Source organism: Pleurodeles waltl, chromosome 7, assembly GCF_031143425.1.
Source record: "Pleurodeles waltl isolate 20211129_DDA chromosome 7, aPleWal1.hap1.20221129, whole genome shotgun sequence".
Lineage (NCBI taxonomy): Eukaryota > Metazoa > Chordata > Amphibia > Caudata > Salamandridae > Pleurodeles > Pleurodeles waltl.
In genome coordinates, this window is record NC_090446.1 from 994,876,364 (window position 1) to 994,904,275 (window position 27,912).

The 27,912-nt window shown below is 46.6% G+C and overlaps 1 protein-coding gene across 2 annotated transcripts in view; it reads left to right on the top strand.

The window, feature by feature from the left end:
- Window positions 1-27,912, top strand: part of VCF1 (VCP nuclear cofactor family member 1) — a 66,907-nt gene that overhangs the window by 19,701 nt on the left and 19,294 nt on the right. Inside the window, exon 2 of one of the 2 annotated variants that reach the window (XM_069199818.1) lies at window positions 8,158-8,257. In XM_069199818.1, coding sequence (XP_069055919.1) covers window positions 8,158-8,257 — 100 coding nt within the window. The remainder of the gene's footprint in view (window positions 1-8,157; window positions 8,258-27,912) is intronic. The other variant, XM_069199819.1, reaches the window with a different exon arrangement.

A 27,912-nucleotide genomic window follows, 5' to 3' on the forward strand; every position in this document is an offset into this window, starting at 1 on the left:
ATGACAAAATAAACATGAAAACGTATTGCCCTTGACCCCAAACAATATGTCCCGGGCGTCGGGCTATAGGAATTCCACATCCCTGAAGCAGGGAAGCCAGGAGTGAGTCCAAGTTTTCTTGTTTCACATTTTACAATTCATTCACTGGATGGGTATCTCCTTCTTGCTCCTGTTCTCCCTTAAAGGTTCATGGTGCCTTGAGCTGAGCCAGAGCCCGAGCCAGGCTTCTGGCTTAAGCTTTCAGTGGTTCACCCACCTTTTAATAGATGCAGTGTTGTAATACCGGGAAGGAAGGGATTGTTGTACGAGGAAGTACTGCTAGGAAGGAAAGCAGAACACTTTTGTGGGGTACTACAAGTATATGAGGGAAGGAAATGTTAGGACACAGCTTCTGGTAGAAGAGAAGGTTACTGTAGTAGTACAGTAAGAGGAAACAGCAAAACAGAGGCAGTACTGGATGGAGTACGGAAAAAGTGGTGCCATAAAGGAATGTGACCTGAAAGTTGGATGGGCAGGATTACTGGGAAAGAAAGGGGTACATTCTTTTGGAAGTAGAGTAGACATTATGGTTCTGGTGGCTCAGTAACCCAGGGAGAGGAGGAGTAGGTGGCTTATTTTTTTTATCATTTTGGGTGGAGGTTAATGTTGGACAAAATTGTGGGAGTGCTGGTGAAGTGGAAGAGGCAGAACTTCAGGAGGAGACGGAGGCTATGAAGAGGTCACTTTCTAGAGGAGGGGATGTACGTCTGAATACAGAATAGCTTTATTGTAAGAGAATGGAATAATTAATAGGTGATACCATGAGGTTGTTCAAGAGGGGCCTCATGGGACAGCAGTAATGAGAGTGAGGATTCGCAAAAGGGGGTGATTGAAGAAAGGATTTACTCTTCAGAGTGGGGAGAGACTCCTTGAAAAGGCTCCTGGAATTGTGCAGCTGGGGCGACTGAATTATGATGCAGGGTTGAATTAATGATGCAGCATAATGTGGCTCATTTTGTTTTAGTATGTTATGTTACTATAACTTGTGGACAAGTCGCCCCGGGAGGGGTATCTTGGCATAGAAGCCATACAGACATCAGACAGCGATTACAGAGTGAAGAAAAAAAAAAAAAAAAAACAGCTCAGTTTTTAGTAACTCAGATTTAAAATTATCAGGGCATATGTAAACTGGATGGCTGTTCCAGTAAGAGGGGAACGTATAAGAGAAAGATCTCCACCCAGACCGAGACTTTTTAATCCGAGGAACTGTAAACAACATTCTATCACAGGATCATAGGGCTCTTCCTGAACAATAAGGGGAGAGCTTTAAGGATAGATAACAAGGCCCTTTTCCTGTAAGCGATTAATAAGTAATAGAGCAAATATTGAAAATAATCCTTTTATGAACAGGAAGCTAGTGCAATGAAATTAAAGGGGATCAGATGACGACCTCGCAGAAACATTGCAGATAAGTCGCGCTGCTGTGCTTTTTACAACTTGTAGTCTAGTCAGCAAAGACTCATTCATAGAGGCTAGAAAGGTGTTGCCACAGTCCAAGCGACACAAAACTAGAGCTTAGACTAGTGTTTTCCTTACTGAAAGAGAAGGAAGCAGAAAAGCCCTTCTCAGCAAATGTAACAAGTTAAAAACAAAGCCATGTGGTGTTGAGGACATATCCTTTTATGGTAAGAGATTTGTCTAGCTACACCCCTAGATTCTTGACAACCATTTTTGGATTTGGAGCTGTACAGAGTTCAGATGGCCACCAGTCAGGCACATATAATTAGGGCCCTTCTAAATAGCATGCTCTCAGTTTTGCCAGTTAAGCTGGAGACAATTCTCAGTCATCCAGGCGTCAGTGGCCCAGACCAGCTACAAAGCATTCTTTCACTTTGCTTAGATCCCTATCAGCAGAAATTAGTAGCTGTGTATCGTCAGCATGGAAGTGCATTTTAAGACAATGCACTTCAGCCATCTTGGCAAGGGGTGCCGCATAGACGGTAAACAGCGTAGGACTGAGCCAAGAGCCCTGGGGGCACCGCTTTGTCAAGTAGCATAATGTGCAATCTAAAGGAACCAAAAGTGGTGCTCTGTTGGCAAGGAAATCCTCAAACCGTGGTAGAGCTTTACCACAGATAGCACTCCCTTGGTCTTAAGAGCAAATGGGAATGCAACTCAGTGTTGAATGCTGCAGACAACTCAAGTAATACTAACAAAGGATAGTTAGCATCTAAGGGGCTTCCTATATAATCTGTGATGGCCACTAAGGTTGTCTCTGTGCTATGGAATGGCCAAAACCCTGATTATGAAGAGTCCAGAAGCTTATTTGCTTCTAGGTAGTCCATGAGTTGCCTGTTTATCTGGCCTTCCAGCAAATTACCCAATAAAAGAAGTAACAAGCTAGGGTAGTAGGTAATTAAATTAGTTGGTGCCAGATTAGCTTTCTTTTGAATAGGTATAACCTGTGCTGCTTTCCAAGCTGAGGGAATTTCCCCACTTCTTATAGTTGATTTAAACAGAGTGCAGATAACATTGTATTAGATAAGGAGGCTGAAATCTTAGATGAACAGATGTCAAGGGGAGATCGGGAGATCCAGATTTAGCAGAGGCAATTATCACCTAGACAGTCTATCATAAAAGTAGTAACGTTCTCAAGACTAGAGATATATTTGGCATATGAAACATCTAAATCAGGTTCATTGTGTGTTTTTTTTTTTTTTTTTTTTTTTTTTTTTAAACCGGGTTTGAAGGGAGCTATCCAGAGTCGGCATATTATATTCTAATAGCCCTGAGTCTATGTCTGCAACTTTGGACAGAGTGGGTGGATTGTAGATCTTAGCAAAAGAGGCATGAGTAATCTTCCCCCCCCCCTCCCCTCCCAATGTGTGTTTCTCCTAGGCAATTAAAATATTTATAATTCTGGGTCCGGTTAGAAGTGGGAACTGAAACTGGATGATAGAATGATCTGAACAAAATAACTGGTGAGGACCATCACAAGTCAGAGAAGTCTGATTAGTAAAAATCAGGTCCAAAGTATGTTCATCAACATGGGTAGAAACTATGCATTTTTGAGTTAGACCAGTTGCAGCTAAATCAGCCATAAGCTATGCAACTTTCGTAAATTGAAGGTCCTCCCCATGGTAATTAGTCCTTCAGCAGTAAGAACAGTTGTGAAGGCAGGATGTGAGTCCCAATGAATTCCATGAGCTTATGACTAAAAAGTAAAATCCATTGTTTTGTCCCTTACACACACTAAAATTATCTGGGTAATTGTTTCACCACACTCCTATCAGTTAAAAACCGGTGCATAGAAATCAGCAAATGAAAGATGGCCTGTTAACCTTTGTAAGGTGTCTTCTGTCATTCAAGTGTTAGCCAACGTTTTTAGTAACATTTTTTTTTTCTATGTTGAGCTGGACATTTTTTTATTTTTTTTTTTGTAAAAATCTGCAAATTGTGTAGAGGACTATGGATTATATTGAAAATATGGCAAATCATACGTGTGTGGAGTAAGCCACAGAATCAAATAATTCCAGTGACAATATTTCTATAAAAGCACCAAATTGGAGGGAACAAATACATGTTAAAGGAGCATCTGGGGAGGGACTGTCAGGTACAGGGGAAGGGAACAATAGATCTGGGAATGGTGAATGTCGCTAAAGTGTAGGGACATTACTAATTGGAGGAATACAAAAGTCAGAGTAGGTGTTAGAAACAAAGAGAAGAAAGCGTGTAGGGTGCAGAGAAGACTTGTTCAATCAATCAGTCAAACATTTATACAGCAAGCAAATCACTCATGAGGGTCTCGAGGCTCTGGATTTAACTGCTGAGTAGTGATAAGTACATTGGAATAGCCTGGTCTTGTGTCCATTCCTGAATCCCCCGAGCGATGGGATGGTCCTGAGGTGCAGGGGAAGGTCGTTCCAAGCTTTGGCCACCAGGTGTTGGAAGGAATGTCCTCTGCTGTTGCCTCAGTGGATCTGGCGGGGGTGGGGGGGGGGGGTGGCTGAAGAAGGAGGCAGGACATAGGTGTCTGGTAGGTTGGCGGAAGGTCATGCGTTTGTTTATGTATGCTGTTCCTTTATTGTGCAGGGCTTTGTATGCATGGGTCAATATCGTGAACTAACATCCCCCTAAATTGAGATATTTAATGCCCCCAAGACCTGGCCCAACCGGGGGTTTGATAGAAAACAAGCAGGGGAGACTGTGCTTGTTTTTTGTTTTTATTTCTTTTTTTTTGTTAAAAAAACAAAATGCCTGGATTCACTGCAATTTATTGTTATTTTTGTTTTTAAGTGCTTTTTAGCCCAAGGGTAGGGGGGACACTTTAGGATCCAACCACCCAGGCTAAGTGGTCAGGGTGTCTATACCCTGGCCCCTTTTCCTTATTTTGTAAACTTTTTTTTGTTTTTCTGGGACTTGATTTAAGCAGAGTCCCCAACCTAGTTGCCAACCCTTTGTGGTGGAAGGGTTGGCAGTCATTCAGATCTCAGCACAAGATCCGGAGGGGTTGCAAATCCTTTGCGTCCCTATATACACACATTTTGATTTTCTTTAATTGCTCTCAAACTACTGAACAGATTTACACCAAATCACAAAAATGGCGCTTTCTGACCCAAGAGCTATCTTTCTGCCAAATTTGGTGAAGTTCTGTCCAGTGGTTTGGGCGCTATCACTGTTCAAATTACCTATGGAAAAATGGATGGGGGGGGGAAGCATTTTGGGACCCCCCACTTAAAGGATCACCACAAAACTTTTCAAACAGACGCTGAAGTGAGCCTCATATTTTCTTGTGAAGATTCATCAAACAGTGCCAAAGTTATTAGCAAAACAATAAATGCTTTATTTATAGAAAAGAGGTTTCAAATATAACTAACGAGTGGCGACCGCCACTGTGTAATATATGTAAAATCTTTGTGCTGTGGGTAAAAGGCTGTATTGATTTCATCTTGTGTTTTGTAGTTTTTGATTTCCATTATCGTTCCTGAATGATTAGAAAGTGTTAGAGCTGTCAACTCTTGGTGTGGTTTCCCCTGTCTTTTTGCTTGTGACCTCCCTGTTTTTTTTTTTTTTTGCTTTTTTGCACATGTGCTGAATTTTGTTTTTGCTGACTTTAGGACTCTGGGCTCCCTACCACTGCCGACCAATGCCAGAGTGCAAGTGCTCCCTGTGTAAATTGTATTGGTGATTGGTCTGTCCATGATTGGCATATTTGATTTACTAGTAGGCCCTAGTATAGTGCACCATACGTGCCCAGGGCCTGTAAATCAAATGTTACTAGTGGGAAGGCAGCACTGATTGTGCCACCCACATGAGTAGTCCTGTAAACATGTCTCAGACCTGCCACTGGAGTGTCTGTGTGGGAAGTGTTAAACTGTAATTTCGACCTGGCAAGTGCACCCGCTTGCCAGGCCCAAACCTTCCCTTTTACTACATGTAAGTCACCCCTAAAGTAGGCCCAAGGCAGCCCCATGGGCAGGGTGTAGTGCAGTGGTCTCCAAACTCTTAAATGCCGCGCCCCCCAATTGAAAAATAAAAATCACTGGGCCCCCTTTCAGAATTTTCACAATATTTTATGAGGATGGCAATGTTTAAATATGTCTAGACCTATTTAAACATTGCATTTAAGTAGTGTTAATTTAAAAAAAAAATGCAAGAACATGCTTCTGCTGAAAACAATGGCCTGTTATCTGTATAATGTTTCTTTTAGCCAGAGTCTGCTCCCCCCCCACCCCCTGGTATCACTTGAGGCCCCCCTAGGGGGGCCCGCCCCCTAGTTTGAAGACCTCAGGTGTAGTGTCTTTAAAAGGCAGGACATGTACTGGTGTGTTTTACATGTCCTGATAGTGAAATACTGCTAAATGTGGTTTTCACTTTTGTAAGGCCTGTCTCTTCCATAGGGTAACATGGGGATTGGCTTGAAATGCCTTTCAAATTTACTTTGTCATTTTGAGTAGATAAAGATATGGAGTTTGGGGTCTCTGAACTCAAAATTAAAAAATCTTTTGGAAAAGTTGGTTTTGAATTGTAGGTTTGAAAGCGCCACTTTTATAAAGTGGGTGTTTTCTTTCTTAAACATTCTGTGCTTCTGTCTGTCAGTGGAAAACATGTCTGGGTCAGGATGACAGCTGGGCTGTTTGTGCATTCACACTAGACAGTCACACAAAGGGAGCTGAGGTGTGCCCTGCATATCCTGATGGGCCATCACCAGTCTGATGTGTCTTCTTGAGCTAGAGTAGTGAAAGTAGCTGACATTTGCATCTGAATAGAGCTGTGCCTGTCCTTACAGAAAGCAGTCTCCAACCCCCTGGAGAGTGTCGGCGGCCAGGGCACAGAAGGCAGGGTCTTGTTCCCTACAAAGACTTCTCGTTGAAGTTTCCCTACCTCAAAGACAGACATGGGTATAAGCACTGGACCTCTGACACCACAGAGTTACAATCCTTCTGGACTGAGTAAATGCAGCCCCTCCTACGTCTCACCACAGCATCAGTCCAGAGTGCTGTGTCACCAACCTCCATGGCACCCGACTCCGCCGCACCACCTGTGGCTCCATGGTATGATCGCAGTCGACGTCGCACGTCTTGACATGCTGGATTCACTGACCCACCTTCCCCCCCACCCCTCATCCTTGATGAAAGGAACCATTATCAACGCCACATTGCCTCCCCTGCAAACTTAAACTGATGCCTCACCTCCCCTGCCTAGCAGTAAGGAACTGAATAAAAAATATAATAAATATAAAATAATTTTTGCTGAAGATACAGGAAGAAGGTAAATAGAAGTGATTTAGTTATATGCAGGGCCACTGGTATTATGTGGCAGGGAGGACCAAATTATTCTGCAGGCTTGACCAATTTATGTGGCAAGAAAAGTCCAGTTATGCATTTACAACGCCAACAGCTCTAACTCAAGCAGATGCGAGACCTATTGCATTACAAATGCTTGTTTGAGTATTGTAAGCATTCTTTATAGAGTGTGTGCCATAGACATCAATAATAATTTTGATTTTTGTACAAGTTTGTTTTTTAGAATAGTTTGAGGCAAGTATGATTTATAGTGCACTCTGTTTACTAAAATGTAGCGTAGATTTATGCACACAAACCCCTTTTTGGGTGTGGGGAGTGGGAGTTTAGGAAGGCCATTGCAACAACCCCATGGAGGGTATATTCCCTGCCTGTCCCAGAACCCTTTGCATTTGGGCACGGGTTGAGGGTAGGGGACCGAAATTTCACTGTGCTTAATCTTTCTTTTAACCCCTGGCCCTTGAGCAAGGGAAGCTGCGGCGAGAAGGTCTGTCAAACACAGAGAAGGAGAAAGCCGTTGTTTTTAGATTGTCCTTCTTTCTCCAGCCTGCATGACCAGCCAGGGAGTGATCAATCAGTGGGCAGTTGGTGCATCTTGGAAAATTTTATAAATTTTTCCTTATGTTCGCACATATAGAGAGGAAGTGGAAGTGAGTAGCCCCTACATTTGCACCATATTTGAAATGCTCAAGGATTGCATTGCGGACAGTATCTCTGTTTTACTGCAAATTGGTCAAAGGGAACAAAGTTGTTTAATGTGTCAGTAACTGATTTTGTATGAAGTGACGTGTCGCAATGCACACATTTGCAGTCACTCTTCTGCCTTTATCTATTCATACACATATATCCACTCTCCTCTCTTTCAGCCTCTCAGGCTTTCCAACTCTTGACATTTTTCTCAGACATTGACACAGCCTAGTTACTCACATCTACATCTCCTCACTGACTTTGGCTTCTTCCTCGTCTCTTCTGCTCCCAAAATCCTGTCCAACTGACCAATGTCTACTGCCCCAGGGCCGACTCTTTCTGCCAGCAGGCAAGTTTCATTCATTTTGGTCATGTTTCACGAGATGCCTTCCTCATTATCTCTCTTGTTACTTTGTTTTCCCTTACAGTCCATCTCTCCTCCCAGCCTCTTCAAACATCCACAGAGCTTTGAGGTGACCTTTGGGCATCGTGCAGCTTCTAGTAGCTAGCACAGCAATCTATCAAAGCCTCTTCTTCTGATTGTAGCAGTTTGTAATTTCACGTAATTGGTAATTTTATCTTGATGTGATTTTCTGTTTGCTGGTGCAAATCTGCATTTGTTAAGCACTGTAATCAGAAGTATCCACTTTTAGGTTAATCATTTTGTAATGTGTTGCATTTTATCTAGCAGGAAAAGAAGGAGGAACTGTAATGATGAAGGAAGTTCTCTCCCACAGCCCAAGAGGAATAGCAGAAACCAGGAGTTTACAGACGCTTGGAATAACGAGGTGATTTTTGGGTTTAAATTGCATTCATTGATTTTATATGCGTTTTTAAAAGGGGTGTAGCTGTTGAGTAAAATATACTATTCTCAATTATCTGTTTGAAAATGGGTCTCTAGTTGTCAAAGGTATACACCCCTGTCCAAGTAGGGACCACAATCCTAGTCAGGGTAAGTCACTACACAACCTAAATTATGTGCTCACCCCCTAGTAGCTTGGCACAGAGCAGGCAGGCTTAACGTAGAAGGCAATGTGTAAAGTATTTGTGCAATAACTCATACAGTAACACAGTGAAAACACCACAAAAAGTACTCCACATCAGTTGCATGATTAAATCCTATTAAAGTGCTTAGAAACACAATAGCTCCAATTGGGGCTATTAAGAAATCATGACGGAGTCGTTCCCATCAGGCCGACGCCGCTCACAGGGGAGTGCGGGCAGGTCTTGGAGTCGCACGGACCCCAGGCACAGTACCTTTGGTAAACGAGGAAACAAAGACGTAGCAAAGAGTTGGGGAGAAGAATTGTTGATGAGGTCAGTGTGGTGTTGGTTCCTGGCTGGGGAATTAAGGTGTCTGTTTCTTGCTGCACAGGGGAGGCCAGGCTTTGGTTCCGTCCGGGTTCGGGGGAGGTGATGCAGTGTCTGTGGTGAGGCGTCGGTCCCTTGTGACCCAACAGGGCCGATGAGTCCAGCAGGTCAAGACGCAATGTATCAACTTTGCATTGTTGCGATCACACCGTAGGACTTCAGCTCCATCGCAGCGAAATCAGGCTTATGTTGCAGGCCGCAGTCGTTGCATTCAGCCAGGACCATAGAGCAGGCAACGGTGCGGCTTAGGACAGCAGCGACAGTTTTGAAGTTGCTGAAGTCTGTGTACTAGTTAGGGCTAGTAAATTAAATCTTTGTTGGCCCTGAGACTTCAGAACAGGAGGCAAGCTCAATCCAAGCCCTTGGAGAACACTTGCAGAGGAAGGCAGAGTCCTTCCAGCAGAGTCAGGGAGTAGCAGGCAGCAGCACAACAAGCAGGATAGCAGACCTTCTAGAAAAGCAGTCCAGATGAGTCCTTTGGGAAGCTCGGCACTCATTCTAAGTTGTAAATCCAGAAGTGTCTGATTTGGTGGAATCAAAACACAGAATATATACCCAAAAGTGCCTTTGAAGTGGAGAAAACTTCAAAGAGAGGTTATGTAGTGCATAAATTCCCCTATCAACCCAGCCCTGTCTGCCAGGAGCTCTGTGGGGGGTTATCAGTCCTTTGTGTGGGGGCGGACCAACGACCTTTGAAGTGTAAGAGAGCCCCTCCACCCTTCCTGCCCAGAGAAACCCATCTATATGCAGATGAATGAAGATGCAGCAGAGTGTCCGGTATTTATGGCTGTCTGGGGGTAATGCACAAGGTAGCTTGTCAACCAGCACAGTCCATACTTGGATTAGAGACAAGCTGATGGCAGAAAGTGGAGGGAAATGCCTACTTTCTAAAAGTGTTATTTCTGAAATAGTAATGTAACCTCCAACTTCACCAGTAAGTAGGATTTCTTACTACCATTCCAACCATACCAAATATGACAAGTCTATTCCTCTCAGATCAGAAATTACCACCTAAAGCATATAAGGAGGATCTCTAATCTTGTTATGAGAGGAGCAGGCTTCACAGTAGTGAAAAACGACTTTGGGAGGACATGTAAAACTTATGGTTACATGTCCTGCCTTTTACATACATAGCATCCCGCCCTATGGGTTACCTAGGGCCTGCCTTAGGAGTGACATATATGGAAGAAAAGAGGAATTGACAAGTAGTTTTAAATGCCAAGTCAAAGTGGCAGTGAAACTGAACACACAGGCCTAGCAGTGGAAGACCTGAAACATGGTTAAGGGGCTGCCTGTGTAGGTGGCACAATCAGTGGTGCAGGCCCACTAGTAACATTTAATTTACAGGCCATGGGCACATCTAGTGCACTTTACAAGGGACTTATAAATACATTAAATATGCCAATTGGGTATGATCCAGTGTTGCAATGGTTAGGGGAGAGAGCACAAGCACTTCAGCAGTGGTAAAGTGCGCAGAGCCCTATAACCAGTATAATGAGATCAGAAAAATGGAAGCATGCAGGCAAAATGTTGGGAGAATACCACCCTAAGGCTGTCTGATCTAACATTATTGAAGGCATAGCCTCCCTGTATTCTTTTCCTAAATTATAGATAAAAGTGCCACCATGAAGAACTGAAAGCTGTCTGTCTACTAGTGTAGTCTTAGCTCTCTTCAGTCTTGTTAATTGGTTTTCTCTTAAGCTACGATGGTCTGAGCCTGCAACTGAATCAAAAGTCTTAAAGTGCTTGTATTTTGTTTTTTGTAACTCTTGGCTAAAGAGGTGAAGGTAGGATCCCTTGGCTTGCTTGATGGTTATTGAACCCTAAGCCGTTATTGCTAGTTATTGGTTGCTTTTATTTTACGTTTGTTTTGGACTTAGGCCAGGTGAGTTGATTCGTTGGGAGTCAAAATCCATCTTTCTTTCATACATCTGAATGTTTTAATTGGTTGCTGAGCTAGGTTTTTTTTCCCTTTAGCCACATATGACTACAAATGTACATGCGCGTTAGAGCCCCTGCTTTTTAATCACTGCTGGGGAACCTATCAGTAGCTCTCTGTTATTCTAATTAGCACCTTGGGATTTTTTTCCATTGCGTTGTGGCTATGAAGCACTGCCATCCGTACCTGCACAAATGAGTTATTTGTCCAAGGGCTAGAAACTGGATGCCGACATCTCTCTTGTCTTTTTCTCTTCACAGACTTGAAGGTGGCCTTCTATAGAGTAGACCGATATCTAATGTATTTTTGATGTTGTAAGCATTGTGTGATAATATTAAAGTCATCAGTTACTTTTACTTTTTCATGTAACTAAAAGAGTCTTATTGTGGGATTGCTCAACTGTCATCATAAACTCAGCAAGGAAACATTGTTTTACATTTAATTGAACATAACTAGGGGTGTGGCCAAGATGGTGACTATGCAGGTCGCACATTGCAACCCCCAGCCTTCTCATAAATATCCTGACCCATTAAAATTCCTTCCAGACCCCTGTCAGGATTCGGAGAGACTCTTTGCAGTCTGGGTGAAGGGTGGGCAAAGTCCATTTCGTGTCCCAGAGGGTCAGGCTGCCGCAGGATGCAGCCATCAACAAGTGCCTTATTCATGCGCAGATGCAGGCAATCTGGATGGTCTGCCATCCTTCAGGGGAACTTTATCCTCTGGCACTGTGACGACACACGAACGGTGGCCCCACCGGTGACCTGCGGCTCCTGCCGAGCACCCACTCCTCGTAAACCTGGCGGTGTTGCCTGCAAACGGGGGACGGGCACACATAGCAACAAATATGCAAAGGTTGGAAAAAAGTTGGAGTGCTGACCGCACTATCCCCGCAAAACTTGATAAAGCTAGGGCTCACCTCTCTCCAGTGGAGTACCTAGCAACTGGTTGCAGAGAGAAGGCCTCTTTCCTAAATGGGCGTGGACCACACCCAACAGTTTCTGTCTCCAAGGGTAAAACATGTCATTCATCACCCCTCCAGTGAACACCAAACCATCAGACACCTTCACAGTCTTCACAAAGTATTGGGGCCAGGGTGTTCACCATCAAACGGCACCAGCGCAGGGGGGTTGAGGACGCTCCAGTCAATTCAGTGCTCACAATCCAGCGCTTATCGTTTCTCCTCTGACTATCTCAAACGACGTGCCGAAAACCAAGAAGGCAGGTCGCGAAGAAACAACATCAGGATCTTAGGCCTTCCACAATTAGTTGAAGGCCACAGTATGGAACTTTTTCTCGAGGAATGGTTCTCCACAGCGGTTATGCAAGGCAAACACTCATTGTTCTTCTTGGTGGCACGGGCCCATAGAGTCCTGGGTAGGCCCCTCCCCCAGGAGCCCCACCGTGCTCGGTGGTGGCCATCCTGTCAACTACATAGACAGGGACCACATCCTGCAGGTCACCTGTAACAAAGGTCTGTGGATAGTGGAGAGCGCACAGGTTAACATTTTCGCACATTACACTATGGATGCGCTATGGCAAAGATCTTCATTTCTGCCTGTGAAGCAATTCCTCCATGAATATGATATTGGATATGCTTTACAATTCCCAGTCACGCTTAATAAAATGCCACCTTCTGCAAGACTCGAGCGGAGGCCTGGAATTGGCTAGAACACAAGGGAATAGCCACTCCACCCCATGTCTGCAGACGCCGCCACAGCTTCGAAAACACAAGGATGCCGATGTTCCCAAAAAGCACACCCCAATGTGGGCCCCTCGAAGAAACAGGCAGCCAAAGGAAAAGTACAAGTGGTCGCAAAGGTGGAACAAAGAACTTGGCCCTATCCAAAGAGTCTATGGAAAGCAACCTGGATGAGGATACTCAAGACGCCCATCAGTAATGGTTGATCAACTAATAGGAGGGGGTCCAAGAGTCACCCCTCCGACGTTGGAAGATGTGAAATAACCATAAGTAAGGTCGAGACCCGTACTATACAGTGGCCTCCGAGCAGGAGGGAGCAAAGGAGAGATGTTTGAGGTATGATATAATGTCCATATTGCCGGGGGCTGCGGCAGCTGAGATCACTGCCAGTGGTGCCCCTGCATTGTCACTGCCACACACCTACATATTGTCACAGACTGACTGTCTTCCATGTTCGTTTCTTAGTTGCATCTTGGTACAGTAGGCTGAGCGCTTGTTAGTGTACCAACCTAGTAAAGGGTTTTTTGGCAATTGTTATGGAGTTACATTGCAGGTTTATTTTTATTATTTTGTTAACCCCTTCGCTGCCAGGCCTTTTCCCCATCAGGTATCAGGCCTTTTTTGGGGCTATATGGGGCAATTTGCGCTTAGGCTTTCATAACTTTCTGTCCACATATGCTACCCACGCCAAATTTGCGCCCTTTTTTTTTCCAGCATCCTAGGGATTCTAGAGGTACCTGGAGTTTGTGGGTTCCCCTGGAGGTGATCAAAAACTTGCCACAATACAGTGAACATTTACTTTCTTTTCAACTAAAAAAAGGGCTGCAGAAGGAGGCTTGTGTTTTTTTATTTTTTTTCCTGAAAATGACATCAACAAAGGGTTTGCGGTGCTAAAAACACCATCTTCCCAGCTTTCAGGAACAGGCAGGCTTGAATTAGAAAACCCAATTTTGGCATTTTACTGGGACATAAGCCATTTTTACTATTTTTTTTTTTTTTTTTGTGCTTTTAGCCTCCTTCCAGTTAGTGATAGAAATGGGTGTGAAACCAATGCTGGATCCCGGAAAGCTAACCATTTCTGAAAAGTAGACAAAATTTGGAATTTAGCAAGGGTTAATTTGTGTAGATTCTACAAGGGTTTTCTACAACAAATAACAGCTGAAATGAAAAAATATTGAAATTGAGGTAAAAAAAAAACAGTCATTTTTCTTCACGTTTTACTCTGCGATGTCAGATTTTTGAAAGCAATATACCGTTACGTCTGCTCGACTCTTCTGGTTGCGGGATATATAAGGCTTGTTGGTTCATCAAGAACCCTAGGCACCCAGAGCCAATAAATGAGGTGCCCTTTGCAATGGGTTTTCATTCTATACCGGGTATACAGCAATTCATTTGCTGAAATATGAAGAGAGAAAAATAGGTATCAAGAAAACCTTTGTACTTCCTAAATGGGCACAAGATAAGGTGTTGAGAAGCAGTGGTTATTTGCACATCTCTGAATTCCGGAGTGCCCATACTAGCATGTGAATTACAGGGCATTTCTCAAATAGATGTCTTTTTTTACACACTGTCTTCAATTTGGAAGTAAAAAATGTAGAGAAAGAAAATGGGCAATAGCACTTGTTTTGCTATTCTGTGTTCAAGTCTCCGGATAAAAATGGTACCTCACTTGTGTGGTTAGGCCTAGCGCCTGCAACAGGAAATGCCCCAAAACACAACGTGGACACATCATATTTTCCCAAAGAAAACAGAGCTGTTTTTTGCAAAGTGCCTAGCTGTGGATTTTTGCCTCTCGCTCAGGCGGCACCTAGGGAAACCTAGCACACGTGTGCATTTTTGAAAACTAGACACCTTGGGGAATTCAAGATGGGGTGACTTGTGGGGCTCTCACCAGGTTCTGTTAACCAAAATTATTTGCAAACCTCAAAATGTGGCAAAAAAAAAACACTTTTTCCTCCCATTTCGGTGACGGAAAGTTCTGGCATCTGAGAGGAGCCACAAATTTCCTTCCACCCAGCGTTTCCTCCCCCCAAGCCCCCCCCCCCCCCCCCCCCCCCCAAATCTGATAAAAATGGTACCTCACTTGTGTCGGTAGGCCTAATACTTGCGACAGGAAATGCCCCAAAACAATAACTGGACACCTGTTTTTTGCGGGGGCACCTGCGTTTTTGGTCCTGGGCTCAGCAGCATCTAGGGAACCTACCAAACCCAGACATTTCTGAAAACTAGACACCCGAGGGAGTCCAGGGAGGTGGGACTTGCGTGGATCCCCCAATGTTTTCTTACTCAGAATCCTCAGCATATCTCAAATTTAGCTAAAAAATAAATTCACATTTTTCCCACATTTCTGTGTGGGATCACCGCACCGGGACACATTTCCTACCACCCAACGTTCCCTCAGGCTCCCGGTAAAAATTATATCTCACTTGTGTAGGTGGGCCAAGTGCCTGTGACAGGGAAGAGACAAAAACATGTCGAAATTGAAGGGGAACCAAAGCGGGTCCAAAAGGGCAGTTTGGGAAAAAAACATTTTTAGGCTGACAAGTGCAGCAGAATTTTTATCGGTATAGATCACAATGTTGGGTGGTAGGATTTTTGTGGATTCCTGCAGATTTCGGAAGTTTCCATCACAAAAATATGGGAAAAATGTATGATTTCCAGCAAAGTTGGAGGTTTGCAGGGCATTGTGTGTAAGAAAATGGTGCGGTTGCTTGTGAAGCACACCACCCTGGAATCAACCAGATGTTTAGTTTTCAGATGTGTCTAGGTCTTGTGGATTTTTATACATAGCAGCATCCAAAAGTAAAGAAAATGCAGCCCTTCCCAGATACTACTCAGATCAACTCATTCTTGAATGCACTGCAGCTGCTGTGACTGCAGATATCGCAGCAAACAGAATTTAAAGCCCCTTTAACCGAAACAGAGATCGCAAATGCAATCAAGCAAATGGCAAGGGGCAAGACCCCTGGAACTGATGGATGTTCAGTGGAAATTTACGTCACATTCACATCTATACCCGTCCATCACCTGCTAAAAGTATACAGTGCAGCCTTCTCAAAAGAAATACTCCCTAATTCGCTTCAGGAAGCAACGTTAGTGGTTCTACCTAAACCAGACAGAGCTCACCTGCTATTAGGGTTGTATAGACCACTCTCCTTGCTAAACACTGACTGCAAAATTTTAGGGAAGGTAGCAACGAATCGACTGATCCCTATAGAACAATCCATAGTACACCCAGCTCAGAACGGGTTTATACCTGGAAGAAACACTTTCTGAACTTATGGTGCCTGTTGTTGCTGACGGACTGGGCACGTTCTACAGACTCAAATCCCAGGGTGGCATCGCTGGACATAGAGAAGGCATTCAACACCCTGGGCTGGCAAAATCCAAAGGCGGTCCTGGCAAAGATTGGGATAGGCCTCAAGTTCCTGCGCTGGGTAGCTCTGCTTTAGAACACACTGCTAGCCTGGGTTAAAACAGGGCACATCATATCGGATTCATTGGAGGTAGAAAGCGGCACCTGTTAGGGCTGCCCACTATCACAGATAATATTCCCAATGCCGATGGAACCTTTGGCATGTGCATTTGGAGCACGAGCCCCACAATGCGGAATTCAAGCTGATGGGTGCTGGCATATATTGATGTACGCTGGTGACGTGCTAGTCTACTTCAGAAATGATGTTGCAGTGCTTGCTCGGGTCATGGACCTACTCTAGTGATTTGGGGAGGTATCCGGCCTAAGAGTAAACTGGGACAGATCCCAATTGTTTCCAATTAAAGCCCTGTCCGGGACCCAACAGTTAGAACTCCCAAGCACTCCACTTCCTTGGTCCTGTAGAACCATTAAATACCTATGTGTCAGGGTGCATCATTCAGAAAAAGATCTCGTAGAGAGCAACGTGGGCAGAGACATCACCGGTGCGACTGCCCGCCTTTCTGGATGTCCTTGCCACTGTCACCGGTGGGAAGAGTGGCTGTCTCCAAGATGCTACTCCTACCTATGCTTCTGTACTTTTCCTCTGCAATACCGGTAGTACTACCCGCACAACTGTTTGCAACCTACGAACGTTTTTATTACTTTAATATGGTATAAAGGTAGGCAGTGAGTGGCATTGTTTTATGCCCCCCCTGGATCGTGGTGGGCTGGGAACCCCCAACTACCAATACTACTGTTCAGATGCCCAACTACAATGGCCCATGCGATAGCTAGCTGGACAGCTCAGCTGAGCTGGGACACTGGTTCAGAGTGGTGTAAGCTCTCCTGGTCCTGCAGTGGTAACTGGGTTCAGAAACAGAAATGCCTGGGAAAGGCAGAAACGCCCTAATGCAATCGGCCAAATACGTGGCTAGTCCACATCCAGCTTCCCCCAACCCCCATATGCTCCAGAGTTGTTGTGGGCGCTGCCGGATTGTCGGCTGCTGCAATCATGCCCAGAAGTAGCAGTCTGGACTGAAGCAGGCATCGCTGTTTGAGGCAACTTATTCATAGCCAAAATACACATCATGTTTGCTAGTATGGTAGACGATTACAGTATTACTTCAGGGCTCTTTCCTATTTTAGGCCTCAATCACACAACACCTCTAGAAGACACACAAGGAGCCGGAGATCTCTCTGCTCTTCCAGACGTTGCTGACACATGGAGGAGGGCGCAAAGCAATAGCGCACCTCTTTGGCTCTATACGTACTGATAGGGAGACTCTCCTCCATCAGTTACGCACATGTTAGGAAACCGCCCTCGACACCACACTAACAGACAAGCAGTGTTCGCCATGTGTTGAAATACCAAAACTAATATCCAGGAACGCTACGTTGATTACAAGTATTATCTGCACCATACATACCTCCCCGCCGAACGGCTGGCACGAATGTACCCAGACACTACAGAAACCTGCCCCGCTGTTGATTCGCACCCACAGATGTCACACATATGGTATGGAATGCCATCAACGACTCCCCTTTTGGAACAAGGTCACAGAGTTCCTCACAGAGACATTGGGCACCCCCTTCCAGAGAGCGAGCACACATTGTATACTAGAACTTACCTTGCAAACTGACAAATTTGTAGACCTTGCTCTGCTACTGGTAAAGCACCGGTTAGCCATGTCCTGGCACTCAACTATGCCTCCACTGTCCTATCCAGGGCTCGCGGATCTACGATCCGGCATCCTGGCGGAAAAACGCGCATTGATAATTGGGGGGGATGGGGAGGGGGCAAGCTGCCCGAAACCAACCACACCCCCAGACTGGCAGAAATATCTGGAGAAAGTTGAAGCTAAACCAGATGATAGACCACCATAAGCAACAGAAGGATTCCACTGCCCTGTCCGGGAGGGGAGTGTTTGCCCGACATAACCCGGCACACACTCCTTTCCAGGACACTTGTCTTACCCCCTGAATATAATAAAATAATATTGACTACCTCACTCGCAGCTCTGACATTCATACACAGACACTAGTGGACTACTCACTATGGTTTCTCCTCTCCCCCTCCTCACGTTTCCCCCACCGCATAGTTCCACCGAAATATAATTCCTCCCTTCCCCCACTCAACATTGGGTACATACCCCCTTACGGACACCAGATACCACATAACCACGATTAAGATATTTATTAGAGATTGTTGATGCCAGGAGGTCAATGATAAAGTGACATTAACATGTTGACATTGTTGCGTGTTAGTTGGATATTAATATTGTACTTAAAGTGACTGGAGGTGGCGCCAGAGGTTGTCTCATTACAAATAGAAGTAACTGTAAATATCTCGTATCTCGTTTTCTAATGTATGTGTGTATGGCATTCAGTTGTTACCAACTTGTTAATAAAACTAATAAAGATGGATTAAAAAACAAAATGAACATAACTAAACACCTAAAAGTGAAACTTTCCCACGTATTCAGGCTGACACTGTACGTGTACTGTACGCTGAAGTACAAAACATACATGATGTAAAATGCAGTTTAAAGTAACACAAGCTGTATTTTAAGTGCATTGTTTCTCAGACTCAAGGAATTTTCAGATTTGTGTTCATGACTCCATGTGGCTAATAATTTAGAATTATTATTTTAGAGATCTGCTGGTGCTATTTTTTTATTTTATTTTTTTTTATTCCTCCCATTGTAAATAATGTATGTCTTTGACTTCCAATGCAGCAAAACGGTAAATTGACTAAAGACATATATTTTTCAATATGTTTTATGCAATTACTTAACGGTCGCCATTTCATTCTCATTTTTAAAAAGGCAGTTTAGGACGTGCATTTCCAACTGCTTGTGGAGTTAAAACGCACATTTCTCTTACTTTGATATAGCTTGTCGCCCAGCTGGATCGCATTTCATATGGGGTTCGGTATTGTGTACTTTAGGTATTTTGGGCTTGTTGGCACCGTGTTCTGGGATTCTATGGTAGTTTTCAAATTCATTTATTTGAAACAACCCTGTAAAGTATTTTGGACAGTCGCTGGCTTGTAATATTTAATTTCAAATTCGAGCTAGCTCTTGGTCAGTTTGATTGGCTCCTGTCGGCAGCAAAGGACAGACACCCAGGAACTGTGTTCCACTTTAGAAACACACACACACCACTATTTCAGTACCCTCCACAGTAATCTGGGTACACATTGAATATACAACCTTAAGTTTGGTGTCATTATTTATGTTCTTCATGTGTTTAATGTTTGCTGTGTGCTAAACTACATCTTTTGTCTAGTAAAAATCCAAGTAAATTGCCTATCGATTCTATATATTATGTCTGTATAGTGACACTGTATTTGTGTACACATCCTATTGGCATTCATTATGTACTGAAGGCTTAAAACCATGGATCAACTGGGTACAAATAATTATTTTTTACCAGATTATTTAGTATTGAGGAGAGACTATTAGTGTTTCCTTGGTAAAACAAGCATTGGCATAGCCAGTAGGACTCACGTTTGGGACCTTATCAGTCCTTAGCCATGCAGCACATTATCCTGGGTGCTGCAGTATCTACTGTTACTTCATGTGCCACTGGTGAACGATCACACAAACCCACAACCCAAGCATTGGCAAAGCCAATTGGTCTGGGCATTCTGAGAGCTATTGGCATAGTTAATGTTCATTTTGTTAGCCACATGTTATGTAGTGTAGTAGATGTATGTGTAGTGGAGTGGAATTCTGTGGGTTGGATTGAAATTGTTTGTTGTGGAATTGTGTGGCGTAGAATTATGTGGCATTTTTGCATTGGAATTATGTGGATAGTAATTATGTGGTATTGAGAGTACTGGAATTGTGTGGAGTGGGATTGTGTGACTGAGTGTAATTATGTGTAGTGGGATTGTATGTCATGGAGCGGCATGAAGTGGTGTGGAATTTTGTGGCATGATGTGGAATTCTTTTGTGGCTTGTGTGTGGAGTGGAAATATGTGGTGTGGAATGGAATTGTGTGGCGTACAGTGAAATCATGCTGAGTGGAATTGTGTGGCTTGTGTGTGGAGTGTATTTATGTAAATTATGTGGCATCAAGTCCCTTTTATACGGGGTGTATTTATGCAACAGAATAATCACTCATTTTTTTGCAAAGAACCTCCAACTGTGCGGTGACATGACACCACTTTTTAGTAGGGTTTGATAACTGGGACTTCCAAACAATTGTTGGGTTAAATCTGCAGATTATGCAGCCTGAAGATGGATTATGTGGCAAGTATATAATTCAGGGCTCGAAAAATCTATTGACATGTTATGAGGTCGAGCTACTTTTAGATTCCACTCCCACCTTCTGGCAAGAGAACAATGAACAGGTGTTGTGTTGAGTCAGAAACTAAATTAGCAATCAAGATGCCTTTAAATCTTATTCTTGTCACAATTGCTCTGTGTTCAGAGATGGAGGTCAAAAGTCAGTTTGTCATTTTACAATGCAAATACTTTTCCTTGTGACTGCAGAGTTCCAGGATTTTGTAAGGTGAACTGTCTGACCTATGTGAAATGAAAGGCTTTTGGTATCAGGTTTTTCCTAACGCACAACATTTATATAACTAAGTCAACTTTACAAACATTTCAAAATATATTTCAGTAGCTGTGAAAGACCATTTTTTTCTACTTGTGTGATGATAAAAATATTTTAATAGAATGAAAAAGTCAAAACACTGTACTTGGTGATGTGCAAATGATAAATGTTTTCTGAAACTCAATTTTCACACATTATTGTTACAACACTATTGCCCTCATTACAACCCTGGCGGTCGGTGTTAAAGCGGTGGTAACACCGCCAACAGGCCGGCGGTAAAATAAATGGAATCATGACCATGGTGGAAACCGCCAACACAGACAGCCACTTTAACACACTGACCGCCACAGCGGTAGCAACAAACACAGCGGCAGAAACCGCCAACAGCCAGGTGGAAGACCATGTACCGGCCACTCCATTACAACCCGCCCATCCGCCAGCTTTTCCGGGGCGGTACCAATGCCATCAAAAGCACAGCAGAAACAGTACTCTGAAGGGAAACGGCTCACCTCCTGACACTCAAGGAAGAACCAGGACGCCATGGAGCCCGAGCTGCAGGTGTTCCCCCATGCTGGTGTATCTTCTCATACACGAGGAGCATGAACGCCGGCGATGACGACCACGGTGAGTACTGCACCTAGCACACAAGGGAGGTTGGGTGGGGGGGGGGGGTAAGAGTGACCCACGCATGCAACACCCCCACCCCCACTCTCACTCACAACACTATACACACACACATGCAACAACATTACATATACACCCCATAACCCTCAGGAATAACGCAAGGACAAAAGGAATGGAGTCAAATGAGTGTAATATTAATAATACTTAGAAATACGTTCATAAAGAAAAAACAGTATGCACAATATATACAACATATACAAAAGGTGGGGCAATGCCCACTCAAAAATGTCCGTGGCCCACAGGGCCAAAACACATAGGCCAATCCCACACTTGACTCCTGCCTCAATATGGAGTGAACACTGCAGGGGCATCAGGTCAAAAACACACAGGCACCTCAGGGGGATGGGGAGTGGGGGAGGGAGGGAGCACCTCAGCCAGAATATAGAACAACGCCACTGCTCCTGGAGGGAGCTACATGCCCACTGCTTGGTCCTGGGGAGTGCAAAGCCAGTGTCTCTTGTGGTTTGCCCACCGCTTGCTCCTGGGGAGTGCAAGGCCACAGTCTCAAGTGGGTGGGTTGACCACTGGTTCTGGAGGGGGCCTTGTGCCCAGTGTGCTTCATCCTGGGAAGGAGGGGGTGAGTGGATGGCTTCTTCCACTGGTTCTGGAGGGGGCATTGCACCCTGTGATGCAGATGTTTTGGAGTGCAAGGTCACAGTCTATCACCTGGGTGTCACAACGACAGCTTTTGCAGGGGCCAGGACGCACTGCAGCCCATGTAGTCACCACTACACACTGCTCTCCGGTGGTGACGGCTGCTCAGTGTATGCCAGTTGCGCTGCATGTGGCGGTTCTGGCAGTGGTGGTGGTAGCCTCCAGACCTTCACCTGCAGCCTTGGACGGCTGCCCACCGGAGCTGCTGGCAGTGGTGCTGTTTGCAGTAGGGCAGGTGGCAGTGCTGGATGCGGGGCAGGTGGCGGTTCTGGCAGTGGTGGTGGTGGTAGCCTCCAGGCCTTCACCTGCAGCCTCGGACGGCTGCCCACTGGGGCTGCTGCTGGCAGTGGTGCTGCTTGCGGCAGGGCCGGTGCTGGCGGCAGTGCAGGTGGTGATACTGGCGGTTGTGGTGATAGCCTCCAGGCCTTCACCTGCAGCCTCGGACGGCTGCCCACTGGGGCTGCTGCTGCTGGCAGTGGTGCTGCTTGCGGCGGGGCAGGTGGTGATACTGGCGGTTGTGGTGATAGCCTCCAGGCCTTCACCTGCAGCCTCGGACAGCTGAAGTGCCGTGGCTGGTGTTCTGTGGCCTTTCCTGCCCTTGGCAGATGGTGGTGCCTCCTTGCTTCTGCCAGCTGTAGTCTTTGACTTGGCCTTGCTGACTGGTTGTGCCTCCTTCCCCTTGCTGGATGCTGTCCCCTTCTTGCCCTTGCCAGGTGGCGGACCCTTCTTGGCGTTGACAGGTGTTGGTGGCACACTGGCTGGGCTGACGGGTTCCTCCTTGGAGCCTCTCACAGCTGCAGAAACCACAGTGGCCGTGGACTGGGTGGCTGAGTTGCTGAGCTAGGTTCTGGCCACCCTGGCCCTAGGTGAAGGACTTGGGGGAGGGGATGAAGGTAGATAGATAGATAGATAGGTAGGTGGGGGTAGGGAATAGGGTAATGTTGGCGAGAAAATGTTTCTTAGGGACACTGGAGGCGTGAAGAGGGTGAAGGTTTGGGAGTAGAGGAAGAGGGAGTGGTTGGAGGAGGTGCCAGTCTGCTGAGTTTGGGTGCAGGTGCATGAGCTGGATGCTGTTGTGAGGTGGATGTCTGTTGGGTGGGTGTGTGCTTGCATTTGTCTACTTTGGGAGGAGGGATCACAGACACAAGGGGAGAAGACACAGGTGACGTGTGCATGGATATGGGGGTGGTGACTCCCAGTGGGGGGCATGTAGTGATGGGCGTGCTGGTGATGGAGGTACTGGATGAGGATGTAGTGCATGCAGGTGTGAGTGGAGACGCTATAGGGAGGGGTGTGGACGACTAGGAGGAGGGTGACACAGTGGAGGCAGTGGATGTTGGTGTGTCTGCATGAGGATGGTGCTTGTGTGAGTGCCTGTGAGATGAAGTGTGGTGCTTGTGTTTGCCTGAGCCACTCTTGTGTGTTGATTTGGGTGATTGCTGGTCTGAAGGTGTGCTTGGGAGAGGATGGGGTTGAGGGGATTGGGACTGGGTTGAGGAAGTTGGAGGGGGGAGGCTGGAGACGGGGACAATGGCTGCTGTCTGTGAGGAGGCCAGAGCCTGAAATGCTCTCTGTTGGGCCGCCACGCCAGAGTGAATGCCCTCCAGGTATACATTTGTTTGTTGCAAATGGCCTGCGACACCCTGGATAGCATTCAGTATGGTTGACTGCCCAACAGTGAGGGATCTCAGGCGGTCAATAGCCTCCTCACTGAGGGCAGCAGGGCTGATGAGGGCAAGGCCTGAGGTGCCCGGGGCGAAGGAGATGCCCGCCCTCCTGAGTGAGCGGGCACGGGAAACACGCTGAGGGGCTGCTGGAGGGCAGTGCTGGTACGGGGGTGTACCTGTTGTTGGGGTGGGCACAAAGGTCACCGCCAGGGAGCTTCCATCGGAGGAGGAGTGGCTGTCAGTAGTGTCCCCTCCTGTCTCTGTTGTGGTGCTCCCCTCCGTCCCACTGCTGCCCCCACAGTCGGTGGATTCGGCCTCAACGCCCATGTGGGATGCAGCTCCCTCCATCGCCGGTGCCTCTGCTCCTCTACTAGTTGATGCTAATGCACACAAGGACAGGGTGACAAAACAAGAAGAGGGAGGGGAGAGACAGAGGATACACTTGGTCAGTGCCAGCAACAACACTACAGTTGGCTTACACATAACAGAGGGATCAGCCCTATGCACGAGGCCATGCACTACCAGTTACAAAGCTAGTCACCAGCCCATGAGGTACAATGCTGAAAGCCATTAGCTTCATACCTTAAACCCACAGGACCCTGCCCAGTAGTAGATGCCCACTAGCACTATTGGGGTTGGAGTGCTTCAGAGTCTGCCCAACAAGGGACCTACCCTGCCATGCTCGCCCTGGCCTAAGGGCACCCACAGCTCACATCCCCCCCACCCAGGTAAAACCTTAATGCACGCAGTCATGATTCTTATTCTGTGCTCACCCCCTTGTGGCTGCTGTGATGCCTTCAAGCGCCCATTCAACTCCGCATAGGCCACTGGCAGGATGTGGAACATCAGGAGGGTCAGGGTACGACGGGCACCCCTTCCTTGTTGGGAGGCCAGCCCCAGCTGGGCCTCCACTGTCTTCCTTGCCCAGCGGCGCACACCCTCCCACCGTTTGCGGCAGTGGGTGCTCCGTCTGTCAAAGACCCCCAGTGTCTGCACCTCCTTGGCGATGGCATGCCAGATACCCTTTTTCTGATGGGCGCTGACCTGCAGGAAAATATGCATAGAAAAAGGGAGTAGTCATACCGTCCGGACTGTTACACACATGGCCCACCATATCCCTCCAATCACTTTACGCACAGACATTGACCACCAGACATGCAGCACTCTGCCCAGGACCCATCAGCCCCGCCCTACACGAGGCTTACACTCACAGCAATACATACATTCATGACCCACGCATCATGCTCGCAGTGTACTCACTGGTTTGTCTGGAGGACCATAGAGTAAAGTGTACTGGGGTAGGACCCCATCCACCAGTCTCTCCAACTCCTCCGAAGTGAAGGCGGTGGCCCTTTCCCCAGACACTCAAGCCATTGTCGCTTCCAGACACAGGTCACAGCAGCACTTGCAGTGTAGGTCCTCTCCTGTTGAAGATCAGGTAGCAAGTGAGTGCACAGATAGAAAATGGCGGACACGTCCGCAGCGGTGCGTAGTGTCGCCTCCGGGGTACATCGCCATTTGCTCCTGGAACCCATAGGGCCAAATGATAACCAATGCGAAGTTGAGCGGCGGTCATCGACCGCAGCGGCGCACAATGCCAGCGGAATTACATCATTTCCACTTGTCTCTCCTCACAGGTCAGGCAGCCGCCGTTTCAGGGGGGCACAGGCCATAGCACCTAAGTGCGTCACAGCAGACATTGGCACATCATACTGTTTCTGAAAAGGAAGAAATAAATGTTAATTTTCACATATGTGTGAATATGACCCTCTGCTCACCGTTTCTTGCCCTAGAGTTCAACCACTGAGGATGAATAGGAGATGGAGACATCCCACTGTGTACAGACCCCTGGTGGACCCGGTGACTATGGTGGAGAGACAAATTATCCTGACCTACAGACTTGATAGGGCCACAATCCAAGAACTGTGTTCTCAACTGGAGCCAGACCTGATTTCAGCTATCCGCCAACCCACAGGTATTCCCCCTCTAGTGCAGGTCTTGTCAGTGCTCCATTTCCTGGCAAGTGGTTCCTTCCAAGCGACAGTGGCCATGGCATCAGGGATGTCTCAGCCAGCGTGCTGACCAGAGTGTTGTCTGCCTTGCTGAAACACATGCGCAGCTACATCGTTTTCCCCCAGGTGGAGGATTTGACTACAGTGAAGGCTGGGACATATCCCCAACATAATTGGTGCCATTGATGCTACACGTATAGCATTTGTCGTCATCATCCCCTCCCCCCCGGAGAAATGAACAAGTGTTCAGGAATAGAAAAAGCTTTCACTCTGAATCTGCAGATGGTGTGTTTTGCGGACCAGAACATCTCCCATGTCAATGCCAAGTATCCTGTCTCTGTGCATGATACCTTTATCTTGAGGAATAGCAGCATTCCATATGTGATATCTCAACTTCAGAGGCACCAGGTATAGATAATAGGTGAGCCCATAGTCCCAACCCAGTTGGTGTAGCTTTATGGGTGTGGTTTTGGCCCTAAGGGGGAGTGTGTGGCTTACAGGTATCCCTCAATATTTTCAGGTGACTCTGGTTACCCCAACCTCTCATGGCTACTGACCCTAGTGAGGAATGCCAGGACAAGGACAGAGGAATGTTCTAACGAGGCACATGTGCGAACAAGTAGGATCATTGAGCGCACCTTTGGCCTCCTGAAGGCCAGATTCCGGTGCCTCCGTCTGATGGGTGGATCCCTGTACTATTCACCCAAGAAGGTGTGCCAGATCATCTTTACATGTTGCAAAACCTGGCCTTGAGACACCAGGTGCCTTTTTTGCAGGAGGATGAGCCTGGAGATGGTTGTGTGGCAGCGGTGGAGCCTGTGGACAGTGATGAAGAGGAGGCAGAGGAAGAAGACGTGGAAAACAGAAGTACACTCATTCAACAGTACTTCCAGTAACACACAGGTAAGACACTAACTTTACCATTGCAGTTTTGTGTTTGACATTGAACATGGCAGCCTGATTTCCCTATTTCTATGGCCACTTACTGTACCCTTTGGCATCTCGATTTTCAGATATGTGCCCCACTATGGCTCCTGGTGTGTTTACTGCTGCCCACTACAGGTCATACCTATGTAAATATTACAGTACATTTGAATTGCAATGTTTACAGTTTGTGTAACTAATACATTTGTCAAACGGTTGCCAGACTCCATATTTGATTTTGTTCCAAGGGTGTTTATTTAGGTGATAATAAGTGGAGGGGGTATTGCAATGGGCTGGGTTGCTGATGGAGGAAAATCCAGGGTAGGTAGAGTCCAGTCTATTTGTATCACAGGTGCATTGTCCAAGGGGGCATAGGAAGTGGAGCAATGGCAGTTCAAGGTGGACAGGATGACAGAGTGGGACAAAAAGGTGACAATCGGGAGAGTCTTATTTACTGGTGGGGGTCTTGGCAATAGTTTCTGGCTTCTGCCTGGATCGCAGGGACCATTTGCGGGGTGGTTCTCCTTCTGCAGTGGGTGAGGTGCTGGTGGCCTGTTGTTCCTGTGGCAGGGCCTCCTGTCCACTAGCGCCGGCAAAGGTGGAGGGCTGTTTATCGGTTTGGCTAGTGTCAGGGGCCCGTTGGTGTGCCACTGCCTCCCTCATGGTGTTGGCCATGTCTGCCAGCACCCCTGCTGTGGTGACCAGGGTGGTGTTAATGGACTTCAAGTCCTCCCTGTTCCCCCAGGTACTGTCCCTCCTGCAGTCGCTGGGTCTCCTGCAGCTTGTACAGTATCTGTTCCATGGTCTTGTGGGAACGGTGGTATGCTCCCAGGATCCCTGCAAGTGCCTTGTGGAGAGTGGGTTCCCTGGACCTGTCCTCCCCATGTCTCACAGCAGTCCTCCCAGCTTCCTTGTTGTCTTGTGCCTCTGTCCCCTGAACCGTGTGCCCACTGCCACTGACCCCAGGTCCCTAATCGTCCTGTGTTTGTGGGGTTGCCTGGGGTCCCTGTAGGGTGGACACACTGCTGATTGACGTGTCCTGGGGACAGAGGTATGGGCCCACTGGGGGGTCAGGGGGGTGCTGTGCTAGGGTTTCCTGAGGGGGAGGCTCTGTGGTGGTTTGGGAATGGGGCAGGGTCACCGACTGTCCATGGGTCCCTGATGGGCCAGGTTGGTCCTCCTGATCCAGGCGTGCAGAGCTGCTGTCATCACTGTGGGGCTCTTCTGGCGGGGTGGACTGGATGTTGCTGGCACCTCCTCTCCTGTGACGTTGTGTGGGGATATAAATGCAGTGTTATTGTATCTGCGTGTGCCATCTTGTGCATGGATATGTTTCCCTCTATGGTTGTTATTAGCAAGGCAGCTTTTGGCTTGAGGTATTAGTGCTTGGTTTGGCTAAATGATTGTCACTAGTGTGCATGCCGTGGTGATGGGTGTCCATGCAGGTCTGTGATGGGTGTCCATGCATTGGTGTTGCATGCAGGGCTTGGTATTGGGATGGGTGGGTTGTGATGG